At 42.9% G+C, this 18539-nt stretch overlaps 1 protein-coding gene and 1 pseudogene across 1 annotated transcript; one reads left to right on the forward strand and one right to left on the reverse strand.

Moving 5' to 3' along the window:
• The first annotated feature begins 2147 nt into the window (after positions 1–2147).
• LOC126143505 (ankyrin repeat and death domain-containing protein 1A-like) lies at positions 2148–2654 on the forward strand. The gene has a single exon (XM_049915422.1). It carries the CDS (start codon positions 2148–2150, stop codon positions 2652–2654), a length of 507 nt encoding a protein of 168 aa, XP_049771379.1.
• Positions 2655–15731: 13077 nt separating this feature from the next.
• On the reverse strand, positions 15732–15849 carry LOC126143506 (5S ribosomal RNA; annotated as a pseudogene).
• Between the last annotated feature and the right edge of the window lie 2690 nt (positions 15850–18539).

The following is an 18539-nucleotide window of genomic DNA, read 5'->3' on the forward strand; positions in this document are numbered from 1 at the left end:
AGATTGTAAACCAGTCAGGTTCCTCTCACAGTATGCTGATAAAATAGCTCCATACTTAGCAGTTATATACAACCTCTCGCTCACAGAAAGATCCGTACCTAAAGACTAGAAAACTGCTCAAGTCACACCAATACGCAAAAAGGGAAGTACGAGTAAGCCGCTGAATTACACGCCAATATCACTAACGTCGATTTGCAGTAGGGTTTTAGAACATATACTGTATTCGAACATTATGAAGTACCTCGAAGAAAACTATTTATTGACATATAGTCAGCATCGATTCAGAAAATATCGTTCTTGTGAAATACAACTAGCTGTTTACACTCGTGAAGTAATGAGTACTATCGCCTGGGGATGTCAAATTATCGTATTTTTAGATTTGCAGAAGGCTTTCGACACCTTTCCTCACTCTGTGTGCCTACAGAGTATTGTGGATTCGTGATTTCCTGTCATCCATTTACTGCACCATTACACACGCACGTCATGATATATGAGACATTATAATTCCCACACTCAAATCTATTATGACAAACAATATGTATCACGAAGGGCACACACAATGGAGTTTAAGAAATTACAATGGAACATGAACTCCGCTATGACAGTGTGCGTAATGAGGGCACACAATTTTACCAATGTAAGAAATTGAAATAATACTAGCATAAAGTTAACAAAAATGCCTCGAAGGAAATGTTTATGAGAAGAACACGATGGGAGGAGGCAACACAATACTTCACTCAGGTGCACCAAAATGAACAAGAGACACCAGGCCGCGCCAACAACGGACACGCAACTGCTCTCTCCGTTGGGGTTCCACCCAAGTAATAGCTACCTGAAACATTTTAATACTTGTAACAGTACACCAGTCACATCATATGACTATGAGCTTAAGGTCTTTCGGTAATTAACAGATTACGAAACAGGTACAGAGGCATGTGCCACTATTAAATCTTCCCTAATTACAGTACTAAATTTCTCAGTGCCCAAGTTGCAATTAACGCAACAAGAATTAAATCATTTAAGTGATAATCTTACTTTATAATAATAATAATAATAATAAAATCATTTTATACATCAGAGGACCAAGAATGGGCCGATCAGTACTCCCCAGTGAAGCGGTTCACACAAATGGCGCTCCACGGCTCCGAGCACACAGCCCCATGCAAAATGCAACACAGCCACAGCGACCCGGCGTACTACCAGAACCACCAGGCAGTGAACCAAAATCCTACTAAGCAAAAATAAGGACCGACTTTTAAAATAACGAGACCTAGCACGGACCGGACAACAGACCAAATGCCGGGAAATCCATAAGAAACCTCAGCCAACTTAATACCAAAACAACAGTTTATGAACAATATGCAAAACACAAGACGTCTCAGTCCAAAGTCTTCCGTTTAGTCGCGAAGGTGGCTCCGACCCGCCTGCTGAGGTGCCGAGCGTCGTACGGAGTGCCGAATCGAGCTTCACCTTCGTTAACGGAGAGCGGAAGCACCACAAGACCAAATCTAACTGCGCAAGGCAACCTCTAAGGAGTGCCGCTCGAAGACTAAGCAGTTGAAGATCAGACATAAAGCACCCTGACTAACGTGCCGCTGAACGACGCACTTCCGTCACCAGCGTCTAGTAGAGTAGGGAGAACAGCGTAAACCCTCGATATACATCCACGGGACGCTAAACGAGGATAGCGATCAAACTCAGGCTCGACAAACTACAACAGGCGAGATTTTGCTCCCCTTGCGAATCAAGTTACACGGCACACCACGCCGCTGTCCACACTGTTACTCGTAAAATGACGGTCCGGTCTTCCCATACGACCCCACTCGGCGCCCAGACGCAAACAACCTCCGCCGAGCCGAACTGTCCCCACGACAAGGCAGCCACCTCTTTCCTCCTGACATGCCTCCAGCTAAGCTCCGGCCAGCGATCACACACGGAAAAAAACCACCTAACGCCAAAGCGCCGTCTGAGTGAAAACTCGGCACTAAGATCCTCAAGTGACACTGTACAGTGGCATATGGTGTGTGTGTGTGTGTGTGTGTGTGTGTGTGTGTGTGTGTGCGTGTGTGTGTGTATATATGTGCGCGCGCGCAGATGTAAGCATTCCCACGTCACGTGATGTGTTTTGCAGCAATATGCCAGACAGGATGAAGCAGCAGATGGTGGCCAGACTTATGGAGGCCGCTCGCAGTGGGAGGGCACGAGAAGCGTGGGCGCTGCTGCTCGCCGGAGTGCCAAAGGACGCCCGAGACGGCTCAGGAAACACGGCGCTGCACCTGGCGGCCGACGGAGGGCACGCCAGCACTGTGAGGTACCTGCTCGATGCGGGACTGGATGCCAACAGTGTCAACTCGGATGGGAGGACGCCCCTACACCTGGCAGCTCAGAGAGTGAACTCGGATGTGATATGGATGCTGGTGAGAGCGTCTGCACGAGTAGACGCTCAGGATGCCACGGGGCAGACTGCACTCCACGTGGCTGCGGGTGTGGATACTGGTGAAGAAGATGATAGAGTGCACGTAGTGAATGCACTGCTCCTGGCGGGCGCGACAAAAGATATAACTGACGTAAATAACCGGAGACCTGAGGACTTGGCAACCTATTCAACACATAGAGCTTTCAGCACTGATTGCAGTCCTTACATTGACTTGTAATAAAGTTTTACTTTATTGTTGTTACTGTACACACTACATATTTAGCTAAAACAGTTAAAGATTCCAACTAACTTTGATCAGGTACAGTGATCTAGATGTCATCGTGCAGGCAGTCAAGTTCGTTTTAGTGTCTAATCCTCTCAAGAATAAACCAACTCGGCACACTACTTCTACTTAAACATCTACTTAAATAACATATATCTTCAGATCCAGATGTAAAAGGTATATGAGATAATATAAGTGCGAACTTTTTGAGGAAGTGTCAGCTGAACATCACACAAGACTTCATCCACAGACATTCGTAGCTTTATTTTGGAACCCTTAATCCATGCACACATTGCTTTAGTCATAGAACTGTGTAGTATTTTTGTTAAAAGTTATGATACACTTGTGCACCAGTGAATCCAAATGTATAGTGATAAAGGCTATTGCATTTGAATAAAGTTTAAGCCCACAGTCTTTAATTTTTTGTTTTATTCTGCTTTCTGTGCTGTACACAAAACTTTCCTCTGTCCACAAACGACAAACGCTCCTTACGTTGAACAGTGTTTATTCTGGTAGCAGTGTTTAAACAATGTGGTTGGGCTGATACTGCAGGGTGTACACGACCTGGGACAACCGGGAGAACCTGGAAAAACCCGGGGCATTTTTTAGAATTCTGGGATGTTTTAGTTTTCAGTTAATTTTTTGTAATTTTGACTGGTAAGAGATAATACTCTAACAACAGATATTACTGCATCCCGCTACTGCAGAATAATACTGCAGCAATAAAACATGAACGAGGGAAAAAAAAATAAAACTTAAGTTGCAAAGAAATTGGCATGTATACAACACAGTGCTCATACAATCGTCTGCCAGTAGAAAAATGTGTCAGTCTTTAGGCAGCCTATGCAATGCTTCATAACAACGTATTGCCTCCGATGTGTATTTTCGCTGGCTCTTTTATTATTTGCTTTGTTTTACTATTACTCGCGTAACAACTCATATATTAAATGAAATATGTTACTACGAAAAGAGCCCCGAAATATCTTTTAGTGATGATGTGCCGTGACTTTCTTGGGATCATTGATTTTCAACAAAAAATAAATATTATGTTCTTATTCTTCTGGATCTGGTTTTCTATTAAAGGAACATTTTTTCGTTACTGTACCTCACTATAAAGTTCAACATATCTTCCCTACTTTATAGTTATTGAAAAGGTCAATGAAAATTACTTTGTTATGAATACTGATGTCACAGTTCAACGTCAAAATTTTGCAGTGGATTTTTGTTAACAGTAAAACACCAATAAGTACCACGACTAGCACAAGAACATGAGACTATTATCGGAGAAAAAGACGTTTTTACTATAAGGTTTGCCAGACCAGAACTAAGCACAGCAAGATTTCTTTTATGTTATGAAGGTAAATTATCTTCTTTGTACTGTTAGTAATATATTATGAGCAGCCCGTGTCAACGTGCAAAACACATCATAAAATCTGCTGCTCCGCTCTGCAAGTCCGAAAGCTGAAAGAAATAATTTTATTTCACTATTACCTTCCCGCTTCTTTGCGGTATGATTGGTTTCATTTAATGCAGTTTGAATGCGCCGCGGCAGCGGCTCGTTCGTTCGTAGCGCAGCTCTGCACCACGAGTAATATTTAAATAACTGAAAATGTCTTACAGGGATGGGGTAATATACCAGGCAAGCTTATTACAAATCGTAATGCAAGGTTTCACTAAGTAACTCTATTCAAAACATTTAAATATATTATTACACACCTTTACAATGAGTACGTAATGGCGTACATCTCTCAATCTTGACAAAAGCATGCTACGCTAGCGTACACTATCACGTCACAGGCTGTCCTACTCACGTAACTCCAACAAGACGACAGAGAAATTAATGTTCGTTCTGTATTATTTATATTCTCATCTTTGTTTGATATTATCGTTTGTGGCGGTTTCAGTACTCGCCGACACATATTATCTAAAATAAATAAAAAAACCAGTACATAATTTTATACAAGAACAAAACATGACACACAATGTTTTCTCTTTATATTATAATATGTCTTTTGCTAAGAGACGTTACAGTATGAACATGATGTCAAAACTTTTTACTGTGAGCAGTTGCGAGCGCATCCATGCGCATGCGCAGTTGAGTTGCGCATCTACCTTCTCTCGCTTCTGGCTACAAAAGTGTTGCTGTTAGCTGTATAACAGGGTGTACAATCGCACCAAAAAGTATTGGCACAGTTACATTTTAGTGGTTGTAGGTTAAACGAAACATATATTTCAGAACAGAACCCATACATGTGACACCTTACATTACATAGTTTACAAATATGTCAAAATCACCTGTCCTTAAAGTAACATACAGTGTCATGAAAAAAAACATCGCTCTTCTGCACCCAAAAAAGTATTGGCACACGCATATGAATCGGACAGTGTGTTCGTTTTCTTCATTGATGTTCACCATCTAATAGCTAGTGTGCATCCCTTTAGCATCTATAACAGCACGTAAACGCCTAGGAATGCTTTGTATTAAATTCCGGGTGATATCAGGGGTAATTTTCGACCATTCCTCCAGGAGCACTTTCTCCAAGTCGTTTTTACCGGACGGACGCCTTTTTCTGACTTGTGTGTCAAGATGAGCCCACAGGTTCTCAATGGGGTTCAAATCAGGGCTCTGAGGTGGTGTTAGAACCCTTCTGGGGGCATTGTACAGTAACCACTCCCGGGTTTTCATGGCGGTATGTTTTGGGTCGTTGTCTTGCTGGAACTGAAACACCCCAGTAAGGCCCAATTTCTGTGCACTAGCGTGTAAATTACCTCGCAACACGTCAATGTATCTCATATGATCCATTGTGCCGTGAATTACAGCTAGATTTCCAACGCCGGAAGCCGCCATACAGCCCCAGACCATGATACCGCCCCCACCGTGTTTGACTGTGGGATGCATGTGTTTGATGTCGAGGTGCGTATTCGGCTTGCGCCAAATTTTCTTTCTTGCATCAAATCCGAACACATTGAACTTCGATTCGTCGCTAAATATCACAGTGTTCCAAAACTCCATCGGCTTGCTGATGTAGTCCTTGGCAAACTGCAGGCGTTTCTGCCGGTTAATTTCCGAAATGTATGGCTTCTTCCTGGGAGAACGTCCATGCATGTCAGCCTCATTCAACACATTTCGTATAGTCTGAACACTAACCGTCTTGTCGGACGTTGTCTGAACAATCTCAGCAATAGTTGCTGCACTTGTAGCAGGTTCCTTCCGAGCAAGTGCGATGATATGGCGACGCTCTCGGGTTGTAAGCACTTTTGGACGTCCAGGACGACACTTATTCACTGTTGTTCCAGTCTCTTTATATTTCTGAATGATGGCTCTTACCGTGGTGTAGCTCACAGACACCTCTGCTCCGATTTGTCGATAGCTTCTCCCTTGTGAATGGAGCAATACCACTCTCTCACGCAACGCCACTGAATGTTCCTTCTTCTTCGGCCCCATGCTGACCACTATCGCGCACTACAGCAACATACTGGCGACCGGGCCGTCAACAACACGCAGTGTCTAATGTGTCAGCAGATGGCGTTCCGGTACCTGAAAACCCAGCAATATACCGAGATGCCATGCTCTGTGCCAATACTTTTTGTGTGCAGAGGAGATACGTGTTTGCCCATAACACTGCATTTCTTTGTTAATGGTAGGCACTATGGGCAGAATTGTAATGTCTGGTATGTGAGGTAGCACGTACATGTACTGTGTACCGGAAAGTGCGGCGTTTGTAACCAGCAACGATAAATACGCACGTGTGCCAATACTTTTTGGTGCGATTGTATACGACCCGGGAGATCCGGAAAAAAACCCGGAATTTTTCCATCCGGGAGAAAACCGGGAAAAACACGGGAATTGTTTAGAATTCCGGAAATTTTTCATTGTTTTAGTTTTCAGTTAATTTTTTGTGATTTTGACTGGTAAGAACCAATACTCTAACAAAGGATATTACTGTATCCCGCTACTGCAGAGTAATACTGCAGCAACAAAACGTGAACGAGAGAAAAAAAAAACTAAAGTAAAACTTACATTGCAAAGGAAACGTGCCTTATACAACAAAAAGACAGTGCTCATACAAGCGTCTGCCAACAGCAAAGTGTGTCAAAGGCTTTAAGAAGACTGTAATTCCTTATAACAACAAATTGCCCCCAATGAGTGTGACGTGGCAACTGCTTGAATTAGATTCGTTTGAGCAATTGCGGGCGGGCTGTTGAGCATGCGCAGTTGAGTCGCGTATGAGTAACATCTTCTCCCGCTTCTGGTTACAGAAGTGTGGCTGGGCGCCACTACTTAATACTGTCACGGTTCGGAAATACAGTAAATCTGGGGCTGACGCACACAGCAGTCTGAGTTGAGGTGGGGAGTCACCACTTGACCTGTGTTTACCTTCAATGGTTTTGTTGTTTCCTGTTCGTTTATTGCTCTCGCGTAAAATAACAAACGGATTTCTTTGGCCGGGAGCTATCACATGAATTAAAATACGTTCGCGTAATTACGGAAGCCTAAAATATGTTATTAGTTTCAGATTTTATTTTCACTTTTCTGTGACAGTCAAGCATTAATCGCCTTACAGAACAATGAAGTTATTTTTGCCAGTTTGCTAGAGAGATTTGCCACACTATTTGAAAAGAAGTGTTTAATTTCACACTATTGGCTAGTTTCAACTGTTCGCTGCATTTCAAGTGCACGTATGGCATTATGCCATAATAAAGAACCAAACATGAGATAATACAGTACTGGTACTCCAAGAAAATTTACATACGAATGTGCATTTTAAGCCGAATTCTTCGTTTTAGTATGGTTCACGAAATTTCGACGCTCTTGAAGTATCGTCTGATGTCTTGTTTATTTTATGACATATGTAAGATCTTTTGTTTTACACGTACGAACATGTGGGCTTCCTGCGTCATCGTAGCTGCGCAAGCGCGCTGACGCCTGTTACCTGGCGCTCACTTGCAACTGCTGAAACAGGTCGCGGGAAAATATTGCGAATGGTGGTTTGAGAAGAGTTACATTCAAAGCAGGTTTCCTTTTACACACGATGAACTACGTGCGAGAATGTACGATGAATTTCTTAAATCACAAAGCGTTTGACTCTGATTTAAAAATCAACTCTTTGAGGACGACCATTTAGAAGAATTTCGAGCCCAGAAGATCAGACATTTACGTCGTTATTAATTTTACTGGCACATATGTGTGATGTTCTTAAGGTGTAACACGCTCAAAAAAGATCAACATTCTATAGTAGTGGAAGCTCAGCTTCTCTTCCAGCTTGTTAATCTTAGAGACCAAAATTATATGTGAATGCTAAGTATATTAATTTAAACCATTAACTTTTCTTATTTGTGTGTTCGCGCTACTGAAGAGTGATCTTGCTATTGGCTTACTACGTGTTCTATGCTGCCATCAGCTGACGAGATCACGTGACATGAGCTATGACTGTCTTACAAAAGCACATCGCAATCTCGATTTCAAAGTTTCGGAAAGTAACATGCGGTGTTTGGTGGAATTCAAATTTATACCTTCGTAATACGAAAATATGCATATTGCTGCACATCAAAGGTCTTCCAAAACGTGGTCCCGCCCCCCTCCCTGAATTTCGTTTTCTAAAGTGCCGGGAAATTCTACCCCGGTGTATAAAACCATACACATTCAAAAGATTGACCAGTTTTACTGCGCCAAAGAAGAGTATACTGTCACTTAACGCGGAAAAAGTCTATTTTCACCTGGGAGAAAGTGTATTTTTAACCGGGAAATATTCGGGAATATTTTTTTCCTTGTCCATGTATACACCCTGTCAGAGGCATTTGAACCATTTTGGCCTATATCGATGTTTCGTTGAATGGTTTGCACACTGTCTCTTGTTGATGACCCAGCATTTAAATCTGCAGCAATTTTCAGGAGGGTTGCACTTGTCACGTTGAACGATTTTCTTCAGTTGTAATTGGTCCAGGTCTTTCAGGATTTTTTACTGGCCACGGCAATGTAGGAGATTTGATGTTTTACCGGATCCTGATATTCACGGTACACTCGTGAAATGGTTGTACGGCAAAATCCCGACTTCATTACTGTCTCAGAGACGCTCTGTTCCATTGCTCTTGCGCCGACTGCAACACCATATTCATCTTGATAGCCTGCCACTCCAGCAGCAGTAACTGATCTAACAGCTGCGCCAGACACTTGTCTTATATAGGTGCTACCAGCCACAGCGCCACATTCTGCATGTTTACATCTCTCTGTATTTGAATAAGCATGCCTCTACCAGTTTCTTTGGCACTTCAGTGTAATTGTATTGGGTATCAATTAACAACTCAATTTTGGATTCAAACACTATCGAAAGTTAACAAAACTAAACTGTACAACAGACTAAATAAACTTTTTATGTAACTTTATTATAGAACAGAAACAAAAATTTTATGATTTTTCAGGTAACTGTTCACTGTATAGACAGATTATATCGTTTGAACTTGGCTGTGAAGATGTTAGTTGTGCATGTCTTCTGATTGTGTAGAATAATTTCATTTTTCTAGAGGAATAACTGTCTGATTCAAAATTTTCACATTTTCTCTGAAACACAGTGCTGTATTACGTTCTGCTCCTTACAGAATAGACTTATGAATGAAACCACTATTTTGGTAAAACACAGTTTATATAGAGCAGGAGAAAATGCTAATAACTCACGAATTTTAACATAGTAATTTATTAACAATTGACTCCTACATGTGTAGTTATGTGCGCCAATCAGCAGTTAGTGTTTGTGTGTAGAACTGGAAAAAAACTAGTCACCTGGCTGTTTTTCGTATGTCACAATTTTTTGGCTGGAATACGTTGAGACTCTTCCCTTTGAGCGTTTATAGTTATCACCGTATACGGGAAAGATTTAGTGTGCATGTCTGGTGAATCAGAAATTTCTGGTGCTGATAAACTGTAATTTGCACTATACTCAGACAGGCCCCAGCTTCTTGTATTCCAGAATTTTGTGGTCCCAGTTAGAATGCCTTCGTCTTCTGAATGTGAATTCCACTTCAGTTTCCAATTGGAAGATTGTGTCAGATGTAGTACAGAATATATTACTTAGAGGACTTTGACAGACTGACAACTGCAAACTGTGTAGAGGTTGCGACGTTTTTCAGTTACTAAGAAAGTTTGAAAGTAAATTATCGGTGTATTTTCCCCACTGTCGGCCACTCTTATTCGTTGGCCCCACTTACGTTCTGCAGTTATCTTAGGTCGATGGCAGGTGAGAAAACAGCAGATACCTAGCCAGGCGCGATTGTTGATGTGACTCACCTGTAAACCGTTCACATCAGGAATAACAATTACTGTAAAAAATAAGTAAATCAATCCTTAACATAAAACCCCGAGTTATCTCGTTTATTATTATTTTGGTGGAAACTTTAGATCCCGAGTATACTCGGGCAACTTAACAACAGAGCTTCGAAAAAGTAACACCCCCACTTATATTTGTCGGAGCACCAGTTCGGCCACTAGACGGCACCTGGACCTGCATTTGTAGCCTGGATGTCGTGTTTTGGTTGATGTGGTAGCCATTAGATATTGTCTTTACTGTGTGCAGCTTTGCATATCTGACAACTAAATGCACGCTTTCAACCTGTCCCCTGTATTGTTGTTTAGGCACTGCTTTCAAAAAAGGATGGCTATAGTGATCCTGGGTTTGACATAGAATTTAGTGGCACAGAAAGTGTAGAACAATGTGACGTTACTCCATTGGAGACAAAGTGACGACGGATCGTCAGTTGAGTGACAAGTCTTGCCAGTGGTACGAGATAAACACATCCACTGCGCACCAGCCAGCTCCTCCCAGATTTATGTTCACATCAAATCATTGTGACATACAAGAAAATAACAAATGACTTCAAGTTTTAGGATATTTTAGTCAAAGTCCTGTGCACTAGTATACTCAGAATTTTATTACTGGTGATCTTCAAAATTTTGTAAGTCATTTTGAGCTTTAAAAGATACAGGGTGGCGCGCGAAATGTGTTACGAATTGTTTCTTTCACAATGTACGACGCACATTAGATATCCCACTGGGATCTCTACAGCAGTACCAGCGGAGCTTGGAAAAACAAATGAGTTACGAAATGACGTAATTCACGATACTGCCACTAGGAGACTAGTAAGCAGCAATGGCTGACAATGGAAGACTGACGACACAGCAACGATCGGCAATTGTGTTACTTTTTCACGAAAAGCCTTGTTGTGACTCAGAGGCGTTTTCGACAACAGTAACACACGATGGGTCCCTTGCAAGAAGACCATCCACATGTTGTACGATAAATTTGTACAGGAAGGAACAGTATTGGAAGGGAAGCAACTTCGGCCTAAGTCTGTCCGTATGCCGGAGAATATTGAAGCGGTACGAGTTGCTGTACAGAGAAGTCCCGGGAAATCGCATTCTTAAAAGTGACCTCCATATGTACCCATACAAGGTGACCTGTGCACAGAAACTCACTCAAGAACACAAGCAGCAGAGACTACTGTTTGCTCAGTGGGCGGAGGATAGGGAAGAAATTCTCACAACGTTTGGTTTTCAGACGAGGCGCATTTTCATTTAGACGGTGTGGTTAACAAACAAAATGTACGCTTTTGGACCACTGAAAACCCACAAGTGCTTCATAAACGACAACATTATGCTCCGAGGATTACAGCGTGGGCAGCAATTTTCAGTCACGGAGTTATTGGACCCATTTTCTTTGAAGAAACTGTAAACAGCGAGAGTTATTTTAGCATGCTCCGCAATAGCTTCATTCCACAGCGTCTTGCTACTGCCTTGCCCTTCAACACGCAGTGGTTCATGCAAGATGGAGCAAGGCCACATACTGCAAACACTGTGTTGGAGTTTTTACACGAGCATTTCGACATGCGGATCATTTCATTCAGGTTTCCAGGTCGCTTCAATGACTGACAAAATTGCCCCCCCAATAGTCCAGACCTCAATCTGTGTGACTTTTTACTTTGGGGGTACCTAAACGAAAAAATTTTCCCGAAATGTCCACGTGATTTAATGGAGCTCAGAAGACTTATTCTTGAAGCTTGCAGTGAAATTACGGAAGACATGTGCCGTAGGGTAATCACTAACTTCAGTGTTTGTTTGAAGGAAGTTAGGAAACAAAATGGTGGACATATTGAGCATGTGCAGAGTTAGAACAAATGTCCATGGACGGCTCTTCATTGTAGTATATGTACCTTTCAGATTGTATTGACAATAAAGTTTACATTCAAAAACAAAATGTTAACACATTTCGTGCGCCACCCTGTATCTTTAGATGTCTGTATGTAATGTCATTCACTATAGGACGTTTTTCTTTGATACAAAAATATTCTTTCGAACATTGAGGCATGTTGCTACTGTAACAGCTACTGAAAAGGTGCAATTAGTCATGACTTGTCCGTGATTCATTAACAATTCTGTAATCGTGTATAGTGGTAAAGTTCAACTGATGGTGAGAATTCTTCTTTTGTAGATCCCAGTTTCCCTTCTTCGATAAACATTGGACAGAGAAATATGGGGTATTTCAAAAAGACATTCAGTTCCACAAGACTTTCATCACCAGTGAAGACAGAAATTTGGAGTGAATTTTAGCTTGCACATAGTTTACCTCAGTTCCAATTGTAAGTTCCCAGTAGGTGTCTCCCTTGCGCAGTTAGCCTGTTCATTACCCAATGTGCCTCAAGTTGAGATGGCAGTAACGAAGTTTTGTATTTTCCATTTCAACTGTTGCTGTGTTCCTTTTTGTGTTGTTACATTTCTATTAATTTATCTGCATTGGCCTTTTTAATAATTGTTTGGTGGAACTCCACAAGTATGAATTTATTTATTTATCTTTTGTTGTGATATCATCTTTCTTATCTCTGAAGTATTTTTCATGGCAATTCACAGGTTCATCTCACATATCTATGTAGAGAGCAGGATATTTTTGCAAGATTGTTTTCACTTCCAGAACTAAAAATTTATACTTCATGTACTTTTTTGAGAAATTTCTTATAAAGTTTTGCATCCAAATGTTGAGCAATTCTACCGCATCTTCCTTCGTCGTCGGCGTGAGGCACCGTTATACCAAGTGGATCTTAGAGCATTAGATGTGGTAACCTTAAGTCATTGACAACACACAACGGTCACGGTCGCACCTGATTCCAGAATAGCTGCAGTAGTTCAAAATGGTTCAAATGGCTCTGAGCACTATGGGACTCAACATCTTAGGTCATAAGTCCCCTAGAACTTAGAACTACTTAAACCTAACTAACCTAAGGACATCACACACACCCATGCCCGAGGCAGGATTCGAACCTGAGACCGTAGCAGTCCCGAGCTGCAGTAGTTAGGAGCTACGAACTACCCCCTCTTGACCAGGTCCCCAAAACTTCACTCGTAACGAGATCCCTTCGAAGTGAATTGAGTCAAACAAAGCTTGTACAGAGCGTGTACAGGTACAGCTGCCCATGCAGCTGTACCTGTATCACAGTTCATCAAGAGTAGTGACTGGCGTATTGTGTCGAGCCAGTTGCTCGGCCACCATTGACCACATGTTTTCAATTGGTGAGAGACCTGGAGAATGTGCTGGCCAGGGCAGCAGTCTAACATTTTCTGTATCGAGAAAGGCTCGTGCAGGACCTGCAACATGCGGTCGTGCATTATCCTGCTGAAATGTAGGGTTTCGCAGGGATCGAATGAAGGGTAGAGCCACGGGTCTTAACACATCTGAAATGTAACGTCCACTGTTCAAAGTTCCGTCAATGCGAATAAGGCGTGACCGAGACGTGTAACCAATGGCATTCCATACCATCACACCGGGTGATATGCCAGTTGGCGATGACGAATACACGCTTCCAATGTGCGTCCACCGCGATGTCGCCAAACACGGAAGCGACCATCGTGATGCTGTAAACACAACCTGGACTCACCCGAAAAAAATGATGTTTTGCCATTCGTGCACCCAGCTTCGTCGTTGAGTACACCATTGCAGGCGCTCCTGTCTGTAATGCAGCGTCAAGGGTAACCGCAGCCACGGTCTCCGAGCTGATAGTCCGTGCTGCTGCAAACGTCGTCGAACTGTTGTGCAGATGGTTGTTGTCTTGCAAACGTCCCCATATGTTGACTCAGGGATCGAGGCGTGGCTGCACGATCCGTTACAGCCAGGCGGATAAGATGCCTGTCATCTCGACTGCTAGTGATACGAGGCCGTTGGGATCCAGCACGGCGTACCGTATTACCCACCTGAACCCACCGATTCCATATTCTGCTAACAGTCATTGGATATCGACCAGCGCGAGCAGCAATGTCGCGATACGATAAACCGCAATCGCGATAGGCTACAATCCGACCTTTATCAGAGTCGGAAACGTGATGGTACGCATTTCTCCTCCTTACACGAGGCATCACAACAACGTTTCACCTGGCAACGCCGATCAACTGCTGTTTGAGTATGAGAAATCGGTTGGAAACTTTCCTCATGTCTGCACGTTGTAGGTGTGGCCACCGGCGCCAACCTTGTGTGAATGCTCTGAAAAGCTGATCATTTGCATATCACAGCATCTTCTTCCTGTAGGTTAAATTTTGTGTCTGTAGCACGTCATCTACGTGGTGTAGCAATTTTAATGGCCCGTAGTGTGATATGCTGTGGTTAGTAAATGTTAATGTAGCTTTGAAATTGAAATGATTTGCTAATCTGGCACTCAGCCTTTATTGTCACATTTGTCATTGTCATTATTAGTACTTGTTCATGACAGTTTTGAAGTTTTAAACAGACTTAATTAATGAAATCCCTTCTCAAAAGTTATTTAGTACTTAAGAGACCCAAAGAAACACCTTTTAATTAAAATCATTCTTAGTAACAATAAACTTTAGCCGCTGCTGCTGCATGTTGCCGCTCATAGCTGTAAACCACATGGAAAAACGAAGTCATCTAAAGAGGTGAGTTGAAAACTTAGGGCCAAAACAGAGACACTGGCACACTACAACTTGTTTTAATTCCGTTGCACAAGTCAGACACTGTATCACTTGTAAATTCCTGTTCAAAAACGCAGTCAGATAGCTTATCCAGTCGTTAGTCTTAAGTTTTTCATGTAACGATCTGTTGAGGGCTAAAATGACAGTGAAACTGACACTCATACAACACACACACAGTGTTATGCAGGTTGGATTCAGTTTACTGATAACTCACGTTGCTTATCGAGCCGAACACAGGCAATATCGGCTGTAGCTACGTTACAGGTATTGGTTGTATATACGTTACAGCATTCGTTCTTGACGCACACCGTTGCCGGATGGAACAGAGAAGGGGAGTGTGAAGACTGCAGAGGCGCAACTCGCTAAGACTGACAGAAAGTTGTGACCAGCAAATTCATGAGAATCTTAAAAATATACAATGTGGCAAAAAGCCAAGTATTTGCTTGAAAATATAATGAAGTTAAGATGTGACGTATTTATAGGGCCGTATTTCTCGAAATACAAGTTGCTACGTTAGTGTGTGTTGTTCCCTTATTTTTATTTGAGTGCCAGCATGAAATGTGAACCAAAGGGGCAACGGCTACATACATTCACCCAGGGATCCATCTCGTTATAAGCTTTTTTAATTCTGTTTTTAATAGCATTAAAAGTAAAAGTTTTATCAAACAACTGTGGGGATGTTGTCAAGCCAGGAACAGCTGAAGGTGCTATGGAGCTTGTTGAACACTAAACACTGACATTTAGCACATTAGGAGGTCACCCTTGGCTGCGGTTTGCGATAAACTTGAAGCTACACTCTAATCTCTGTGCTACCTGCGTCTGAGAATGGCTACTTTGAAATTGAGTCATATCTGGTTTTTGTGTAATATAAGAGCACTCCGTCTTCAGGCCAGGCCCATCGGGACCATCCGACCGCCGTGTCATCCTCAGATGCGGATGCAGAGAGGAGGGGCGTGTGGTCAGCACACCGCTCTCGCGGTCGTAATGATGGTTTTCTTTGACCGGAGACGCCACTATTCGGTCGAGTAGCTCCTCAATTGGCATCACGAGGCTGAGTGCACCCCGAAAAATGGCAACAGCACATGGCGGCCAGGATGGTCACCCATCCAAGTGCCGGCCACGCCCGACAGCGCTTAACTTCGGTGATCTGACGGGAACCGGCGTATCCACTGTGGCAAGGCCGTTGCCTGGTGCTCATAAAAGCAGGGAATTAAATGAGAAGTTTTTACAAGTTTTTCTTTTCAGGAGAAACGTACACTTGCTCCCTTCGGATAAATGGAGATTAATGGTATCGTTTTTTACTATTCAAGACGACTGTGCCACAACCCCGTAGACAGGCAGTGAGTCACGTACAAAGGACATAGCTTTCAGCCAAAAGGTGCCACAACTGCAGGGACAAGGAGTAACTGAAGTTTGTGGTGCGTCTGCCGCCGAGACCAGAGCAGAGTCTGGGGTTTGACAGTAGTGACAGCGCAGCTTACGGGTAAACTGGTGCAGCAGATTTATGACTGCTCGTTGTTGCAACGAAAAAAGCATGTCAAATTTAAAACAACGCAAAATCGCCAAGATTGCCAAAGTTTTACCGAAGATCGAAATATGGAGCGTACTTCAATGCGAGATGCTTTTAATAATTTCCACAACGAAATTCTGTCTCGACATCTGGCAGAAAACCCAAAGAGATTCTGGTCATACACAAAGCACACCAATGGCAAGACGCTATCAATACCTTCACTGCGTGATAACAACGGTGAAGCCACTGATGACAGTGCCACTAAAGCAGAGTTATTATGCACGGTTTTCCGAAACTCCTTCACAAAAGAAGACGAAGTAAATATTCCTGAATTCTAATCAAGAACAATTGCCTAAAGACTCGAAAATTGCTCAAGTCGCACGAATACCCAAAAAGGGAAGTAGGAGTAATCCGCTGAATTACAGGCCCATATCACTAACGTCGATTTGCAGTAGGGTTTTGGAACATATACTGGATTCGAACATTATCAAGTACCTCGAAGAAAACGATTTGTTGACACACAGTCAGCACAGTTTCAGAAGATATCGTTCTTGTGAAACACAACTAGCTGTTTTACTCAAGAAGTAATAAGTGCTATTGGCAGGGGATGTCAAATTGATTGCATATTTTTGGACGTCCAGAAGGCTTTCGACACCGTTCCTCACAAGCGTCTTCTAACCAAACTGCGTGCCTACGGAGTATCGCCTCAGTTGTGCCACTGGATTCGTGATTTCGTGTCAGAGAGGTCACAGTTCGTAGTAATAGACGGAAAGTCATCGAGTAAAACAGAAGTAATATCCGGCTTTCCCCAAGGAAGTGTTATAGACCCTCTATCGTTCATGATCTATGTTAACGACATACGAGACAATCTGAGTAGCCGTCTTAGTTTGCAGATGATGCTGTCATTTGCCGTCTTGTAAAGTCATCAGATGACCAAAACGAATTGCAAAATGATTTAGATAAGGCATCTGTATGGTGTTAAAAGTGGCAATTGACCCTGAATAAGGGAAAGTGTGAAGTTATTGACATGAGTACTAAAAGAAATGAGCTAAATTTCCATTACGCGATAAGTCACACAAATGTGAAGGCTGTAAATTCAACTAAATACTTAGGGATTACAATTACAAATAACTTAAAATGGAACGATCACATAGATAATATTGTGGGTAGAGCAAACGAAAGACCGCGATCCGTTGGCAGAACAGTTTAGAAGGTGCAACAGGTCTACTAAAGAGACTGCTTACACCACGCTCGTCCGCCCTATTCTGGAGTATTGCTGTGCAGTGTGGGATCCACATCAGGTGGGACTGACGGATGACATCGGGAAAGTACAAAGAAGGGCAGCTCGTTTTGTACTATCGCGAAATTGGGGAGATAGTGTCACAGACATGATGCGTGAACTGGAGCGGCAATCATTAAAACAAACGCGTTTTTCGTTGCGACGGCATCTTCTCACGAAATTTCAATCACCAGTTTACTCCCCCGATTGCGAAAACATTCTGTTGGCACCCACCTACATAGGGAGAAATGATCATCACGATAAAATAAGAGAAATCAGGGCTCGCACGGAAAAATTTAAGTGCTCGTTTTTCCCGCGTGCCGTTCGAGAGTGGAACGGTAGAGACACAGTATGAAGGTGGTTCATTGAACCCTCTGCCAGGCACTTTATTGTGAATAGCAGAGTAATCACGTAGATGTAGGTGACTCAGATTACTACTGACACAGTGAAGTGAACCATTTATAAGCAATTAGGGTCGCCAGCTTCATTTACTGTCTCGCTTTCTTGCCCTTACGTTAGCATAAAGATACATTTCTCGTCACCAGTAACGATATACGACAGGAATGGTCGGCGTTGTTCACAGGCCAGTTGATGACGAGCAAGCAGGGACCCACATACGGCCACCCGCTGATTTCTTTGACTTTGGCTTATAGCATATGGTACCTGGAACACCCAATTTTTCAACCTTCATCATTGCATGCAAATGTCACGCAATGATGGAACGATGACAGTTCATGACATTTGCCAGTTCTCCAGTCCACTGATGTAGATCATTGTGGATTAATGCGTTTAAGAGAGCTTCATCAAACCCATCCTGAATGTGGAGAGTCACTAATGTCAAAGCGACCCTTCTTAAACCGAGAAAACCATTTTACTGTCGTGCTCTGTCCCGTGACATTATCCCCACACACGGCGAAAATGTTTCCGGCTGCCTCGGCACCACACGTCAGCCGGGAGCCGGCGGTCTAGGAGTGTCGGCCACGTCCGGGCTGTCCAGGGGTCCACTCGCAGCCCAGCCTGCAGGCCGGGACCGCTCCGCCTGCAGCTGGTCACTGGGTGTCCCCACCGCCCCGCCTGTCGCGCAGTCTG

This window comes from Schistocerca cancellata, unplaced genomic scaffold, assembly GCF_023864275.1.
Source record: "Schistocerca cancellata isolate TAMUIC-IGC-003103 unplaced genomic scaffold, iqSchCanc2.1 HiC_scaffold_813, whole genome shotgun sequence".
Taxonomy (NCBI): Eukaryota; Metazoa; Arthropoda; class Insecta; order Orthoptera; family Acrididae; genus Schistocerca; species Schistocerca cancellata.

Bases quoted from the DNA above. Each gene is read 5' to 3' on its own strand.
- LOC126143505 (XM_049915422.1), top strand. From the start codon at position 2,148: ATGAAGCAGCAGATGGTGGCCAGACTTATGGAGGCCGCTCGCAGTGGG.